Source organism: Corvus hawaiiensis, chromosome 1 (assembly GCF_020740725.1).
Source record: "Corvus hawaiiensis isolate bCorHaw1 chromosome 1, bCorHaw1.pri.cur, whole genome shotgun sequence".
NCBI classification, from domain to species: Eukaryota; Metazoa; Chordata; class Aves; order Passeriformes; family Corvidae; genus Corvus; species Corvus hawaiiensis.
The window spans coordinates 30,321,850-30,338,889 of record NC_063213.1 but is presented as its reverse complement, the minus strand read 5'-3'; the positions used below and the strand labels follow the sequence as shown (position 1 = coordinate 30,338,889).

Sequence of the window (17,040 nt, the reverse complement as noted above, 5' to 3'; positions counted from 1 at the left end):
CACAGAAAAGGCCTATCAACAGAAGACCTGTGGAGTTTTTCTTCATTTCTTAGCAAATGAGGAACACAAGCTTTTTAAAAGCAACTGAAAATATGACACTAAAGCTGTAAGTCTTCTTTGACAGATGCCAAAAATCTTTCTCCTACCTCTGCAAGATCCTCTTGCTTAAGGTGAGTAGAGCACAGGAGTTGGCAATAAAGTTTTAAAAGAGCAGTTAAAAAAATTTACCCTCTATGTTACCGTAAAGCTTTAGGAACAGTTTGTACCATGGTTAGCAAAATACAGCAAATTAAACACATCTGGATTTTATTCATGCAACTAAGAAGCTAAAACATAAAATACAGAAAGAAATCTATTATTGTAGTCTAAATTTAATTTGTATCAAACAACAAATAATAAACCAGTTCAGATTGAATCAAGTAATTGTTGTTCCCCACTGATACTTCTCTTCATTTTCAGATGTCTTATTTTATTTTGTTATGCACATCTACAATAGCATTAATGGAGACATGCTTTTCTTACAGAAGACAAGTCTGCCCTAAAACCTTTCATTATATACTGGAAAGGACTTTACTTCACATGTACCTGTATTTCACACAAGGTTCAAACCTTATAAAACAAATGGTCATAAAATGGTAATCAGAAACACACCAAATCAAATCTAGGCAAGTCTGCAGCAAGAAAAGTTGTTCAGCACTTTAGTGCTTTAATCTTCAAATCTTATAGCCAAGTGCCCAGTGAGCTTCCAGCACTAGATGGCCCCCTCACAGAGAGATTTGGGATCAGGAACAAAACTATCCTCTAGATTGTAAAAGTGATTCCAAGAATCTCACTCCATCCAGAGGGACCATTTACACCTTTCTGTTCTGGAAATGAGCAGGTTTGAATTTCTAGAGCTCTATATATAGATGATAAATAAAAATCATATGATACACAGCTCGCAACCAAAACTGAAACACTCATCCAGAAAAAAGAAAAAAAAACCAAGAAGGCAAATACAGATTCTATTTCATTTGCTCCTTCACAGTATTATTTCCTTGAACTTAGTCTTTAAAATGTGTGAACACAAGCAGAGTCTGTGGGGCACTCAAAATGCTCTTAAACATCTCCATAGGAATGAAAAATACCCTAAAAATGAAAAGGACACTAACCTCTATATCCGTTTGAAAGTTAAAGAGGTCTATTCTTTGCCAATTGCTTCCATCCAACGCTAAAACATTCCATGCCTACAGAAAACAAATACAGTTTATTTATTACCTCCACTGCCTGCTCCCCTCATTTTCCTCTCAGTAATGCAAATATTACAAACGAGACAATTTCAGGTAGCATTAAAAAAAAAAAAAAAATTGCAGGTATTAGTAGTCATACAGTACCAACTAGCTAAAAACATAGAAATTGCAGAAATTAATCTCAAATCTCCTAGATGGATGATACTTCAAAGGCTAACTTGTGGCTACAAAACATACTGGAAAACAAGGTATTAAATGTGAAGTACATACACAGAAAGACTGAATCCTTCATTCTTAAAAAGCTTTTGTAAAATAGTCTAATGAGTTACTTTTGCTAGATCTAAATGGAAAAAAGTAGCTGCAGATGAGATTCCTTTCAATAAAACCACAGTTCCTCAACCTTACTAGTTACTATTCTGAGAAAACAGAAACCATTCAGAAAACTGCTGACTTTCCACTATTAGGACCAGGCCTTTCCTTTACACGTGCTAAGTTACATGTACGTGTTTGAGAGCCTGTCCTTCACTGTTGAAGCAATAGTTGTTCAAAGGAAAGCAAAATAAAAAAGCCAGAGAAACACAAATATATGCGGAAAATCGGAAAAAAAAGAATACTGCATCCAGCTGACCAGTAGTTCTCAGAGAAAGATACAATTTATTCAATCACTTTGGTTTTCTTACGCAGTTTTGTGGGTTTTAGATGAAACCTGATGTTACCTGACTCACAAGACTTACTGAAGTTGCAGGACAGGGTGATACGGGTATAGGAACAAAAAAATTGTATACTTAATTATACATTAAAACAAACAAACAAAAAACCAATTAAACCCCAAACCGAACCCAGCTGTAAGAAAGGAAGAAAAATATGAAATAAAGTCCATTCATGTTGTATAATAATATAGTTCATTGTACACAGTTGATGTAGAAACAGAATACTATTCATTGTATTTCAAGAAAAAAAAATGAAGACAAGCTAAACATAAAAACTTACTTAGCATGCCTTCTCTAATATCTTGTGTGTGCCTTTTTCCTCTACTGGTAGTCTATCTACTTAACACCTTTTGTACTTGGCAAGGAAATGATGGATGTACTTCTTAGACACATGGTGCACATTAACCAAACTACGTGGAATTTTAAGCAGCAAATACGCCTGAAAAATAATGTTATACAGCCACATGCTTTATAAAAAGCAAATGCCATCATGCCAAACTGGGCTTAATCCTTTCTCCAGATACGGAGCATACACAACTGGATATCGTTTCCATAGCCTTTAGACAGAAGTCCTGTACAAAGCAACTAAGTCCACATCTAAATGCAAAACTGGGACCACTGTTAATTTGCTTTAATAAACTAAGAGACTCAGAAAACAACTTTTTTTTTTTTTTTTTTTTTTTTACAGGAAGCAGATTGCAATGAATCCCATTATTTGTATGTAATTAAGAGAATAGCACCCCAAGGAACAACACAAAAACCCCAATAGAAATACATACCTTGGAAACTTGTGCACAGCGACACAAAGTAACTATGTCCAAGAAAGAAAATATTCTACAAAGAAAGGAAAACAACTACAATTAAAATGTTTAATTATAAATTTGGACTAATACATGAATCCACAGTTCTGTAATTCTATGGAAGGACATCAGTTACACAAGAAGCAAATTAAATGCTATATGAGTGTTTTACCAAATTATTTTTGGTAATTGAGACTTACAGAATAATATCAAAGCTATCATCTAAAGACAGCCAACACCAACATATAAGAACCCAGCAGGTGCTGCTTCTGAAAATCTATTTTCTGTTCCCTCTCCCCTCTCCCTACTATAACAAATAATTTTTTTCTTCTTAATTCAGAGAAACTAGCTTATATTCCTTTAATTGTGCTACAATTAAAGAAATAACTTACACAATACAGATGAAGATTTCAGAGGTTGGTGAAGAGTAAGAAATAGATAACCACACATAGATAAATCCAAGGTCAAGAATTTATGTATTAATACAAGGGACAATGACCCAAAGTTCTGAAAGGGTTTCACAGTGACTACCAAGTCTAACACAGTACCTCTCTTTAAAATTTACTCTACAAGAAACAACTACAGCTGAAAATTCAGATTTACTATTCTGATCATGGAACCAATTTCTCAGGGTTGTCAACTCGTAATAGTTTACAGAAAGAAATTTTTCACTGTCAAAATGAATTTTGCTAAATACCATTTCTAAACATCAATGAAATTGGTTCAAAGGATGTTCTCAGTGAAAAAGAAATCATTAGCTTAAGCATAAAATATAGACCTTATTCAAAAATAATTTTCTATTACAGAGAATGAAAGCTATGAAATAAATGAGAGATGTTCCTGTAATTCACTGATAAACTGCTACCTGCTTGCCAAGGAACTTTTTCAGTCATTAAAACAATGAACAGCAATAAGAAGAATTTCATATTATAGTGAGATGTTAACATTGAGGAAGAAACAACTGGTAAGAGATGCTGAATTTAATCACATAGCATTCTGGTTACTGTTCTTCAAATGAAAATCTGAAGCTAGAGCTCAAAATGGATGCCTCAAAATCTTAAGTACTGTGATTTTTAGCTGTGGTAAGAGCAAAAAAACGTAATGAAAGTACTTCTTAAACATAACAACCTTTTGGGCATTTACTATGATCACTTCAGATAGTAGTCTTCCAATATTTCATTCGACACCTGGAAATTCTTTCTCTTTTCTACCATACAGTAATAAATTTTCCCAAAAAAACTAATAGCCAAGCAAACAGAAGGACAGATGTTTTCAGAAGCTATGAAACAGTTTATAAAACATTTATTTTGATAGCATCTATTCTGAGATTTGAACACCCTTTCTGAGGCCTGTCCACTTTAGGAAACTTAGCGGCATTTCAGGCACAAAGTACACAGTTAATGTGCTCAGAAAATCTCTGGAGCGTTCAGATAAACACTGAAAAGTGTTCTCTCTCTTTTAAGAGCAGCATAAACATCAGTGACCCACCAGGAACCCTCTTCTGAAATCACCTTTCTCCCTGCCATAAGGGAAATGTCAGCAGGTGACAGTGTGGAAACTACACAAGAGAGAGCTGCAAACGCTTCTTGGCTTGCAGAAGCTTCCTCATAGAACCACTGTGCGAGTGGAACCTGAGGGTTATCTCAGATTTACAGAAGCACAAAAGACAGATTTCCACGTTATTTGTAACAAAGAAAGAACTTGTGACACAATACTCTTGCCTAAGAACGTGACATGTTTTAGAAGTGAGGTATCCAGTTCTACTGAACTAAGAAACAACAGAAGAAACTGTAAGATGTTGAAGAAAGGGTATTTTATACACCCCCACCACTCTGAGTTGTCTGGCAGTCTGTCTTCGTTTCATTGTTTATTGATGTTAAGAGATTAACGCTGATGCATGATTTCTGTGAAAAAAAAACTAAATTAAAACCAAATGGAGAGCAGATGTATTTATTTTTGCTTCATTCTGTAAGAAGTGACTTTTCAAAAAGTCAAAGACTGAAAGTGGTTATTCTATGTTATGAGAAGAAATATTTTAGTAAGTGTAAACACTTGTGATGCTTTTAGGGTTGGTTTTTTTTTTTGTTCTAGAGAAGAAACTTTCCTGCAAGGCAGCCCAAGCTGTCCCCATCAAAACAGGTAACAACATTAAGATGCATTATCAGCAAGCAAAAGCTCAATTATTACCTTTCACTTAAACAGTACAGTAGGCAAGAGATGCCAGTAAATAATTTTATAATTCCAATGAGGCATCTTGCACACATGCTCAAAAACACTTTTTTCCCATGCTTTTCTATTTATTTACCCCCTATAGTACAGTCTTGCACAGGTACCACTAACACACACTTGCTTGTCTCCTTGCAGTCCCACAGAATTACTAGCAAATCCTTACCAGTCAGGAAAACTAGCCAAGAGGCACAAGACTCTCAGGTTTAAAGTCATTTAAAGTCTTTAAAAGACTTCAGAGTGTTTAAAGACTTTAAATGCAACCAACAAACTGAGATGGAAACACTGACATTGTCAATCATCTGTCAGTGTCAGACACTGACATTGTCTGGCACTTGGATGAAGGACCATCAGCAGCAGGCACTTGCAATTTTAAAAAGTGGAAAAAACTACCAAGCAGGGCAGCTGCTGGTTGTATAGCACTTCTGTCCTCTATGACCACAGCTACAGAGGTGGAAGCTAATGCAGCCAGCAGCAGGATTCATTTCCACTTCAGTCTTTGGCATGTATTAATACAAGGAAATGGAAATTGAGTTAATAAATTCACAGTAATGTTTAGGATCATCTATTCTGGTTTCTAGTATCCCAGACTATTCAATTCTCCATAGTAAGCCTGTATTGAGCTCAAGAAGGAAAATACACTTACCAACACTTGGAGCCCTTCAAGCCTTTTCATCCCTAGGCACACACCACTCTGGACACGTGGCTCATGAGTTTGGCCTTGGAGACCTTTCAACATTAACAGCACACGTGAGTGTCATGCCAAAGGCACAAACAGTTGTACAAGCTCAGAGTTCCTCAACTCCCTCATGGCAAACTTGCATTTGGCTAAAGCCTAACTTACAGAAAAGAATCTATTCTTTATTTGAAAGCCTTTAAGACATGGAAAATCATCACCTTCTCTGGTAGTTTGTTCCACTGGTTAATCACTCTGTCAAAATGTTTCCCTTATTTCCAAGGTGAATGTCTGACTTCCAGCTCTACACTGTTTTCTACTTTTCTTCACCAAATTAAAGAGTGCTTTAGCAGTTCATACTTTCTCCTCACCGAGTTTAAAAGCCACTTATCATGTCATCTTTAATTCCTATTTTAACAGTCGTTTTACTTTAGTTCTGTAAATCTCCTTTTCTCTGCCCATTATTTTTCAGCATGTTTCTTCAAATGTAGACATCAGAAGCATGTGCAGCATTAAAAAAATTTATTATTATCAAAAAAGCTGTACACAGACATGAAGTATGGTTTCCCTAACCCCATTTTCAATGCCATTTCAGGCCATTGTAGCAGCCTTTCAGACACAGCATTAGACAAGAATCTTACAGTATCTCACCCGTTTCACCATCACACCCTGCTCTGGGAGTACACAGCCCAGGCCACAGCTCTTTCTGTAGCATTCCTTACTCCTGCATATTTATCCAAGCAAAATTAATCTGTAAAATTAATCTTGTTTGAACACACACTATTTATCATGCTATTCATGAAATTCCTTAGGAGTGCCATGTCTTCATAAGGATTAACCATTACAGTTCCTCTGTGTCACCTATAAGTTAATCCCTTTAACATGCACTGATAAACTGCACACACACACTGTTCACTTTTAAAATTAAAACACCACACGTTAGAAGCCAAATGTGTAAGTAGAAACATGTAATTTTGGTTGGCAAAGCCAACCAAATTTTTAATTTCAAAGAATGATATTGTCAAATGACTTATTTTCCAGAAAACCAAAATTGTCATATTCCTCTCTCTCAATTTTTAATCAAACAAATCTATGGTGAATTTTTCCACTGCATACTGAATAGGAGGCTAGATTTCTGGTCATCTCTCTCTTGCCTGCTTAAAAGTGTTGCAGTTAGGATTCATATTCTTCTAGTCTGGAATTTTCTTGATACCCAAGACTCACAAAAACTCAGCATAAGAGAGCCACAGACCTTCTAGGTCACCTTTTTGAGGCATTTTCACTGCAATTTATATGGTTCTGCCAACAAGCATTGGTGATCTACTATCTCCATCATCTTCCCATGTATTTCCACATGTGCTTCATTATTCCCTTGTGCTTAAACAGACTGTCCAATGTCTTTCCAAACACAGAGACAGCTGACTCCTAACATTGTTTCCTTCCCCAAGGAGCCACAGAAAGAAACAGCTATTTCTCAAAACCCCAGCACTGTACAGTGTACCTCCTACAGAGAGAGAAATCAAATTGTGCAAGAGTCAAACTGCTTCTCTCTTGCTTTTGTAAGGCCCTTCCGAAGTTGACTACCTGAAGAATAAGCTTTTGAAGTAATGGCCTGGCAATTACTAGTTTTAAATGTTTTGATACAATGCTATAAGGATTGATAAAAAGTGGATAACAAGATGCATGCAGTGAGCACCACACACAGATACTTGACTTCCTAGAAATTTTGGCCCTACCCCCAAAATTTGGTATGACAGAAACACCTGGTAATTTCTAAAAACTTTAAACAAAAATCTAAGATATGGTTTTGTGTATAACTGACTTGCAAGTGCAATTCCACTTCAGAACTTCTGTTTTTCATTTTCAAACTTTATCAACATTAAAACCAAATAAGGATGAGAAAGGCCTCACTGAAGACAGCACATCAACTAGATAACCTGCTTAGAAGATCCTTTCAACTCTACCACACTATCCAGTTGTTACAAAACACACACACAACAAATCTATTATGCCTTCCCCATTTTACACTACAGATTTCTTACTGATTTCTACAATTCCTTGCATAGCAAATCCGTTCGCATTAATGTCCTTCACATGCAATATGGAAGAGTAAAGCCTACACGCATGGAAAAGTATCACAGAGAGACAAAGTACATTGACTCACCTAATGTTGGACCTTCCAGGTCAATTATTAAAACAAATCCCTTTTCACTGCAGATGAGCTATTTTGTAACATGAAGCACTTAAACTAGAAACTCCAAAAGTTTCCAGTAATTTAACCCTGCAGCTTCCACTTGTAAACAACTCAGGTCTTTCTCCGCTGATCTCCATAGCAAGTCTTTCAGTAACAAATGTGGCATCAAAAAACACTTCTTTACAAGCCAAACTCCTTTTCTTTCCCCAAGGTACTCACTGCGACAGAACATTGGCATAACTATTGGCAGTTGCAAAATGCCAGGCTGACTAAAGGATGCTTCACATCTATTTTCATTTGAAGCAGAAATCAGCTTTTTCTACAAATAATCAGCTTTGCTGGATTCATTTTACTGAGGGCAGCATCTAACTTTTTATGGTCTATATGTTACTTGCAAGACAAATGGATCATATTACTCATTCTTTAAAAATAAGTTTTACTTATTTGTAAAGTATGACCATGTATAAGTCAACAGCAACCTTTTCGGATACTCACAGTATCTGAAACAAAATGCCCAATAATAAATTCAAGCAGGGCCAGTTCCGTTTAATTTTCCGGCCTCAGTTAGTCTATAATTTTTTAGTGTAGATTTTACTTTTATGAAGTGATTTTATGAAGTACAAATTTGGCAACTATAACAGATCTTACTAAATAAAAGCAGTCAGCCTAATGATTAGTTCACAGTGGTTTAATTTGCAGCCCACAGTCCTAATCCAACCTTCTGGCCATTCCAACTATCCTACAGTCTATTTTTCCCCATGAGTGAAGGGATTATAATGTGGGTACCAAACAGCCAGAAATCCACTATAGCCACCGTGCACATTAGTGGCTGGGTAGAGATGTGGGTGAATAGCATGATGCACTGGTGACATGCAGCCTAGGGATGTTCCATAAACCAAGATCATTACTGCCATAGATGTTATGTGCTTTGCTTAATTGCTGGAGAAGGATTCAGTAGACTTGATCCAACCTGCAGCTCTGCTACTGGCCTGGAAGATGATCTTGAAGAAAAGACTTCTCTTCCTGATGCCTGTGTCTGCATCATGAACACAGAGATAATGCTTACCTCTCCTGTAAATACTTCATGAATTACAGACCAGAAAAGTCTAGGTATTTTTATGTATGGCTTTCTACTTAAACCGTCCAGTACCAATATTCAATTTTTTTTTCTTTTTAGAAAGTAAAGAGTATTTTTTGACTGCCTTTTATTCTTCGATGGCACTTTTCACATGGAAATGAGGAAGAGTATTTCCCCCTCTGCCTCCCATAGCTCCATATAAATAGCAGTCTTCACTATATCACTAATACTTCTGAACATTTAGTTCTGATAATGAGCGAATTAAGAGACTGAGTTTACATAAACTCCAGTTTCAAGGTAAATAAAGCTCTAAATTGAATTAAGTCTTCATTAAATATGAGATTCCAAAAAGAGGTTTAGTAGCAAATAAATTAAAACCAAAATGAAACAAAATAAATGGTAAAGTACAATTCCACGGATTGTGTAAGTCATTGCTGTATCCCCTTTAGCTGTTACTCCTGCTTCAAATGCTTATTTACTATTGTTTGTTCCAGTGTGACTAATCCTTTGTCACAAGCAAGTTCTTACTGAGAGATAATACCTGTAACTTGAACCAAGTAAAGCTGAAGCACTCCATTTATAAGGAAGCCCCAATTGTTCAAGCAGAAACATTAAAGAAAATATTTCTTTTCAAAATTCACAAATCTTACTTGGTACCTTGACACAATAAAACCCCTCTTCCACTCCCAAATCTCCTCTCCCTCATTAACACAGCATACAAGAGCACTAGTGTGCAACTTTCTGCCTCTGTTCTTCAAGCCTCTCACTCATATTTTTAAAGGAATTCCATCTGAAATACTGCTGCCCAAAACATTCCGCTTTGAGCTTACACTAGCACTTGCTTGTGAATAAAACCAAACCACTTAAACCTACTAAATAGAGGATGGCAGCTACCTACTCCAATTTCAAAAGGCCAAACTGAATTGTTCATATAATCATTTGCAAATGTTTAGCATCTCATACAAAGAGGCCGGAAAATGCGTACAAAGTGCCGACTGGTGAGGCAAAGAACTGAAAAATATAAACTTGCATCTGGAACTGATCTTCGTAAGAATTTCATAAGCAGACAAACAATGCATGTAGCAGTATTAAAAAAAAAGGTCAACATGAGACCTTCTCCACATTCTGAAGCGATATGCTGACCACCAAGCATTGATTGAGTCTTTAGTTTCCTCAGGCAGACCCCAAGTTCTGTCCTGAATACGAGATAAGTCACTGGAGAGTTTTAAAACCCTATCCCTCTTCAGAATAAAAGGATATTTTTCTAACAGAAGACGATTAACCAGAAGATGGCAACTTGTTGCAATGTTTGTGTATATTTGAAGTTAGATACACTACCTTGAACTCTGAAGATACAGAAAAACTAAATGACTATACGTTGTAACACTACATAAATCATGCTAAAACAAAAATAGCATTGATAATATATTATTTCTTAAATTGCTGCTGAAGAACGTAAGGTTTCTGAAAGAACCCAATATATCTTATATAGACCTAAAATAACTATAATTCTGTTGTTTCTCTGGCTGAAGACCAAAATATTTAACTAATTTCCAAAGGCTGTATCTTGTCCATGACCTGTGCCTGTGGCTCATTCAGATCACTTACTCACTTGACTTTCTGAGCAGTTTTGGAGGTAAGGACCACAGGAAATGAATATATGATTCCACAGAAGTGAGTCAGGATTTGATACTATGCTGTCATCAGATGGCATTGTTTCTGCTTGCTTCTTGTCAATGTTAGTCTCCACATTTCTAGTTAGCCAACATTTAAAGGATACTTACGCTATATTGAATAGTGTGAATTAGTGCTGCTCTGCACTAATTCTTTGGACAGATGCATTTCAGGCATTCTAAATTAAAAGACTTAATGAAAATTACTTGTATGAGGCACTATTAGAATTTGCTTTACAAAAGTCATAGATTTGCGAAAATATACAGAAGTCTTACTTTCACAAGAAACTCCTATACAATCACTTCAGTTCATAATCTGTATGAATAGTTTATATACTTGTATCAATTTGAACTCTAAATAGTTAAACTGCAGTTGTTTGGCAGACTACTATAGGGGACTTTGAAGACTTGCAAAACACTCTAAAATCAAAATAAAATATTGCATGTGCATTATAGAACTGGAACATTTCCCTGAGACTGTCAAACACTAAACAGCAGTCTCAGCTATTCAGGGTGAAATATTTCCCCATTTAATTATACAAATCCTTGTAGTGGGGAAAATGAATCATGTCTGAGATGACAGATTGTTTTTTCCTTTCCCCTTCAAAACACATATATTGTTTTTCTGCTTACAAAATTCTTACCAATCAAGAACTGCTCCAGACAAAAGTTTTATATTTTTCATTTCTTTGACTCACTAGTCAGTACTCTGTATGCTAAGATACAGCAGCCAAATTTTACATAATTGTGGGCCCTCCAAGTACCTCCAGGACCTAGCTAAGAAATACCCATGGCATTATGACAATTTCTTATTGTAGTCTTTGCTGTATTTCTTATTTATTTCCCCCACATTCAAGCACACAGATGGTAAAGCATCACTTCAAATACATCAAATACTGTGTTTGACTTCACCAGGTTTAAGGTTACAGTAACTTTTTCTCTACAACAATGAACACACTAAAAGCCGAGCAAAAAGCAGTGTGCAGTAATAAAAACAAAGAATAGAAACATGAAAACTTATACTTCATTATTAAACTCACAAGCTGCATGTTCCTGCCTAAAAGAAGAGCTGCTGCTGGAACACCACTCCTGGACTCCTCTCCTAATTTCAGTCCCAAAACTTTGCTTATCATCTTCTAAATCTAATTGGCCACTCAAATTTTGAGACTGATGGCTAAGATCTATTCCTGAGTACATGCACTCAAAAAGTATGGTTTATAGCACAACTCACAATCGTTTCTATATTTGTGGTACAATTTATGAAGTTGGTACTTTGTAGGCAGAAAGGAACTGAAAGTAGTTTAAGTGGCAGAAAGGAACAAACATCTCTGTTCTCTAAGCTTACCATTTTTGTGAAAAAAAGTACAGAACATTAGCAGTTAAAATACAAATGAACAAATGCTATCTATCTTTCTACATGCCAAAAGTACTGGCTGTATCTCCCTTTTCAAAAGTGCATTATCGCTTTTTATCAAGCACCAAAAAAAAAAAAAAGAAAGGAAGAAAAAGCTGTTGTCAGAGCATTCTAACATTAATTACATACACTTCATTTTTTTTTTTGTTTCAAATTATTTTCAAATTCACACTGTAACTGTAATAATCCATTTTTCTAGGGTTTTTCCCCAGCAATTTACATGAATCAAAACCAAAGATGAGCCACTTAAAGGCTGTGACGTCTTACTAGAAAAGTTACCATTAAAACTGTATTGGCCTGACTTGATTTCTGATTCTTCTGGTGACAGATATGGGTTTATGAATTTTAGACACCAATGCAATTCTACAATGAATGTTCTGTATATTCAATTGATGCTTTCCCATAACACACAGGCTAAGAAAAAAAATTAAGCTACAATCATCCAAAAACTGTTTAAATGACATGATTTATAACACCACCACACAATTCTTACTTAAACACCATACAACTGAGCATTTATTCTTGCAATATGTAATAGCAGAGGGGAAAGAGCATTCCTTGCCAACTGGCAAACTAATAGCACTGCAACAGCTAACAGGGGTGATAATTTTTCCTTTAGCCTGAATACTAAAAAAGAAAGTTTTTAGAAGCAGACTGTTTCTTTCACAGGTAAAAATATACTCCAATACTACCGATAAAAATAAATGTCCATAAACCAGAAAAAGTTATAAATTAAATAACTCCCTCTCTCCACTCAAACTATACTACCAACCTCAAAGTATAACTGGCCCCTGCAAACAAGGGTCTTCTTCAAAACCAACACTATCCATATTAATCAGAAATTCTCTTCCTCCTCTGCCCAGTTATCTGAGCAAGAACAAATAATCTCTGGTTTCTTATCCTTTCAAATGAGTTTTGTGCCTGAGAAGCTGGGGGTCTCAATCATTTATTTACAAGCATGGTAGATACTCCACAGAAAATGTGCAACAAACATGACACTGGCTTGAAAACCTTCCAATATAATTCTGGTTGTTACATTAGTAATAGTAATAATAATTGCAATCATAATATTAATGATGATGATGATGATGATGAACTGCAGTAAAAGACCAAGGACTTACTTTGTTCAACTTCAGAGTATGCAAGTATAGCAACACTATTTTATGAATAAATTTCAAAGTGGTTTTATTCCGTCTACCATCAAGAAGTTTTTCAATTTTAGAGAAAAAAATTGGACTGATTGCTTGTTATAGCCAGATTACATAAATTTAAATACTCAATGCAAACGAGAACAAGACCAATTCTGACAACAGAAGAAACTGTGTTTACATTTAATTTCCATATATTTGTAACAAGCTATTAATCACTTTTTTTCCACAAGCCCAACAGAGGTTTTTTTAAAGAGGGCTGTAGTGCTTTCTAACAGTTTTCATACATATCTGATACAAGCAAACTGCAAACTAAGTGCATTTGATGACACTTTCAGTGGTGTTTACTACTCAGCTCCAGCTCTGTGAGCAAAATGTTTCCACTGCAACTGGTCTACTCTCCTTTTAATTAAAAGGTAGACTGCATAGCTAATAAAGGAAAAATAATTAGAATATTAATTACACTCAGTGCAGCAATATTTAAGCTCTCCTGTCATAACCATAGGGCAAGACAATTTTAAAATGTTGCAGCGTTAGCACATACTGTTTCAGGAGTCGAAAGGCATTCAGACTCAGTCTTGCAAAAGCCTTTACATGCAGGCTCATAAAACAAATTCCCCACTGATAAACCTTTAGAGAGGCAGGTCTGTGCCCTGAAACTTCCTTAGGTATCTACACTCGGCAGGGTTGAGAATCCAATTGCATGTCCCTCTCTCTAACATGCTCTGCCATTGGCCTTGTGAGTTTGTCCCTGCAGCAGTACAATTTCAAATGGAGGTTTACAGAGCACCTCTCCCACCCATTCCCTTCCACTCCATTCCAAAACCCTGGTGATCAGCACAATCTTGTGGGTATAGTGAAATACGCACTTTATTTCTCTCTGGCAGAGCAAACCCAGTCCCAGCATTCAGCATGAGATCATCATGTTCTTTATTGAGAAAGCTGACAGTCCCAGTTCAGTTTCTCAGATCATCAACTCTTCTAGCTACATCTGCAACACTACTTTGGTAAATCAAATTGCAACTGCAAAAAGGACGTATGTGCACAAAAAATAGATGGTTGGCTGAATCAGTTCTGCGTATACTTGGCCTGGGATATTTTTTATTGCTGTTCCAGCCCCACAAAGCCTTTAAACCGTGCAAAAGGCTTCTTTAGACACTGCCATAACAGCGTAGTGGCAGGGATTAGCTGCACCACTTCCTCAGTTGGTCAAATCCAAGATAAGCCTACACATCCTTCAAGTTGCTTTGTAAGAAGCTATCTTGAATATAAGAACAAACAGCTAAGCCACTGGTAGAGCCTAATTACTTTGACTTGTTTGTGGGTTTTCTCCTGCTGAATTCTTTAAAATCAGAGAATCACAGAATGGGTCAGGTTGGAAGGGACCACAGCGGGTCATCTGGTCCAACCTCCCTGCTCAGACAGGGTCATCCTGAAGCCCATGGCACAGGATTGCATCCAGATGGTTCTTGAATATCTCCAGTGAGGGAGACTCCACAACCTCTTCAGGCAATCTGCTCCAGTGCTTGGTCACCCTTATAGAAAAGAAGTGGAACTTCCTGTGTTCCAGTTTATGCCCGTTGCCTCTTGTCCTATTGTTGGGCACCACTGAGAAGTGCCTGGCTCCATCCTCTTGGCACCCTCCTTTCAGGTATAGATAAACATTGATGAGGGCTCCTCTCAGTCATCTCCTTTTGAGGCTGAACAGGCCCAACTCCCTCAGCCTCTCTCATAAGAAAGATGCTGTAAAAGAAGATGTCCTTACTATCTCAGTGCATGATACTTTTCACTGCCTACACCATATCAACAAATTCTGTTCAGTTACATAAATCAGATACTTAGCATCCGTAACAGTGAAAAGGACACTAATTTCCACAAATATTGGGAGAGTTGTAATGTTAGAAAATAAGTGCTTGCAGATCATGATTTTTAGCTAAGGAGGCAACATCCTACATTGACTTTTATCTTGTGGTTCGTGTGTGGCATTGAGTGCAACAAAGCAAATGTATGAGAATTTCTGTTCAGGGCATCATTCAGTGATGTGTCTCTTTTAATCACATTTTCTAAACAGTTCTAAGAGTCTAATTTACAGACTGCCACCATAAGGAATGTTTCTCAACAAAAATGAAAAACCTTTTGAAATTCAATTCCTTCCAACAGTCTGCTTTTTTAATACATTGAGAAAGCATTGTGATAGGCACAATGTTTTCAGGAGCATTCTCTTTGGGCACAAGATGCAAAATACCATTGAGACATTCTTGCACTTCAGATCAGACTGGAAGCAATGACACACATGCAAGCTGACCCAAGCATCTCTTCAGTATATCAAGAAAAAATCATCAGCTCAATTTTAATAACACCACACTAAAAACTGTAATTGCACCATCGCAAGTGAACTTTTTTTTCCTTTTTTTTTTTCACCTTAAGGAGTAGTCAATAACAAAACCTCTATGTAGGTACAGAAGACGTTGCTGACCTGGTTCAGTTCCAGCTCTGAAGTGGCCACATCCAACCAAGCAATAGCTCCACATTCGGCAGCTGATTTATACTTTGCTTGAAATCAACTTCCAACCATATGAGAGCGTGAGACATCCATCAGTCATGGGCTGAACTTACGGATCTTGGAGTTCTAGGTAACTTTTGCAAAGATGATCTACTCACACACCAGCAAGCTGATAAAATTTATGAGTAACCCAATGACTACAATAAGAAAGATCCCTCTGCTGGTTCTACCTTATATAACACAGACTGCCAGTAATGGTAATAGATAGAGCTTTTCACTGCAGTGACTTTTTTGGAAGTTCTGACATCGAATTAGTATTTTATTTTGTTATAATAAAGTTCACGGCACAAAGAGTGTGAACTACAGAAAATTAGGCTCTTCAGACAGATATAAAAGCTTGTGCAGTGTGGAAGAGCTGACTACTTGGTACACCAAAGTTTTTTGGACATTTTATTTCACTTCTTGACATGCAAGTCAAAAATCACAATTAAATGGCATCTTCCACGGTATAGTATAATTCGAACACATTAAAACAAATCAAAGCAACAAGTTCAAGAATTCCAAGAACTAAATCAGATGTGTTATTATTTATTTCAAGAGGATTTAAGAAAGAATGAATAGCACTTGATAGCTTGTAAGACACATAAGCAACATACAATCCTCAGGTTTTTACTCCTTACAATGTTATGTAGAATTACCTTAACAGAAGTTCTTTGGGTAGTTTTTTGTTAATAAGGGCTTCATCATTATTTGAGAAAACCTAAAACAGAAAGAAAAAACACTATTTTAAAAACCAACAAGTAAAACATCTTTTAAAGAGGCTACTCACCTTCTACTTAGGCGCTTAATTCTCTTAAATTACCGTTAATATCAAGTTTTCAACATGTTAGTTGTCAACACTATAAAATTATTTCAGTGTACAAAATAAAGCCACACCCCCACATATACCTGCTCTTCCCTAGTGCTAAGATTTAACCACACAAAAATTGTGGAGCAACTTAATAATCATTAAACAAGCACACTTAACACTCCACAAAGAAGTATTTTAAGCAGTAGTGAAACTTCAAGCAATAGCAAGCACATACAAACACACACTGGCTGCACAGTCCTAAAACCGTCCCATTACAGAAAACGAACTGGACATTTCCAGGTATTCAGGTCATCCCCCCCTTTGCACTGTCTACAGTGCAAATACTTTGGCTCACGTATGTGAACACAGATAAAATATAACTATCTACACATTTTAAAAATTTAGTGCCACAGATAGGGCAGCAGCTATATAAGCAAAGTAAGCATGTCAAGAAATCCTACAAGAAAAACTGAAAATACCTCTCACCCAAACTTCATATTATTGATACATATCCTAAGGAAAAAAAAAAAAAAAGAGAC

At 36.3% G+C, this 17,040-nt stretch overlaps 1 protein-coding gene across 2 annotated transcripts in view; it reads right to left on the bottom strand.

The window, feature by feature from the left end:
* Positions 1-17,040, bottom strand: part of FBXL2 (F-box and leucine rich repeat protein 2) — a 51,022-nt gene that overhangs the window by 20,713 nt on the left and 13,269 nt on the right. For both annotated transcript variants that reach the window (XM_048297999.1, XM_048297991.1), the window contains exons 2-4: positions 16,350-16,411; positions 2,719-2,773; positions 1,152-1,226 (exon numbers count right to left, since the gene is read on the bottom strand). In XM_048297999.1, the coding sequence (XP_048153956.1) occupies positions 1,152-1,226; positions 2,719-2,773; positions 16,350-16,411 (192 nt within the window). The remainder of the gene's footprint in view (positions 1-1,151; positions 1,227-2,718; positions 2,774-16,349; positions 16,412-17,040) is intronic.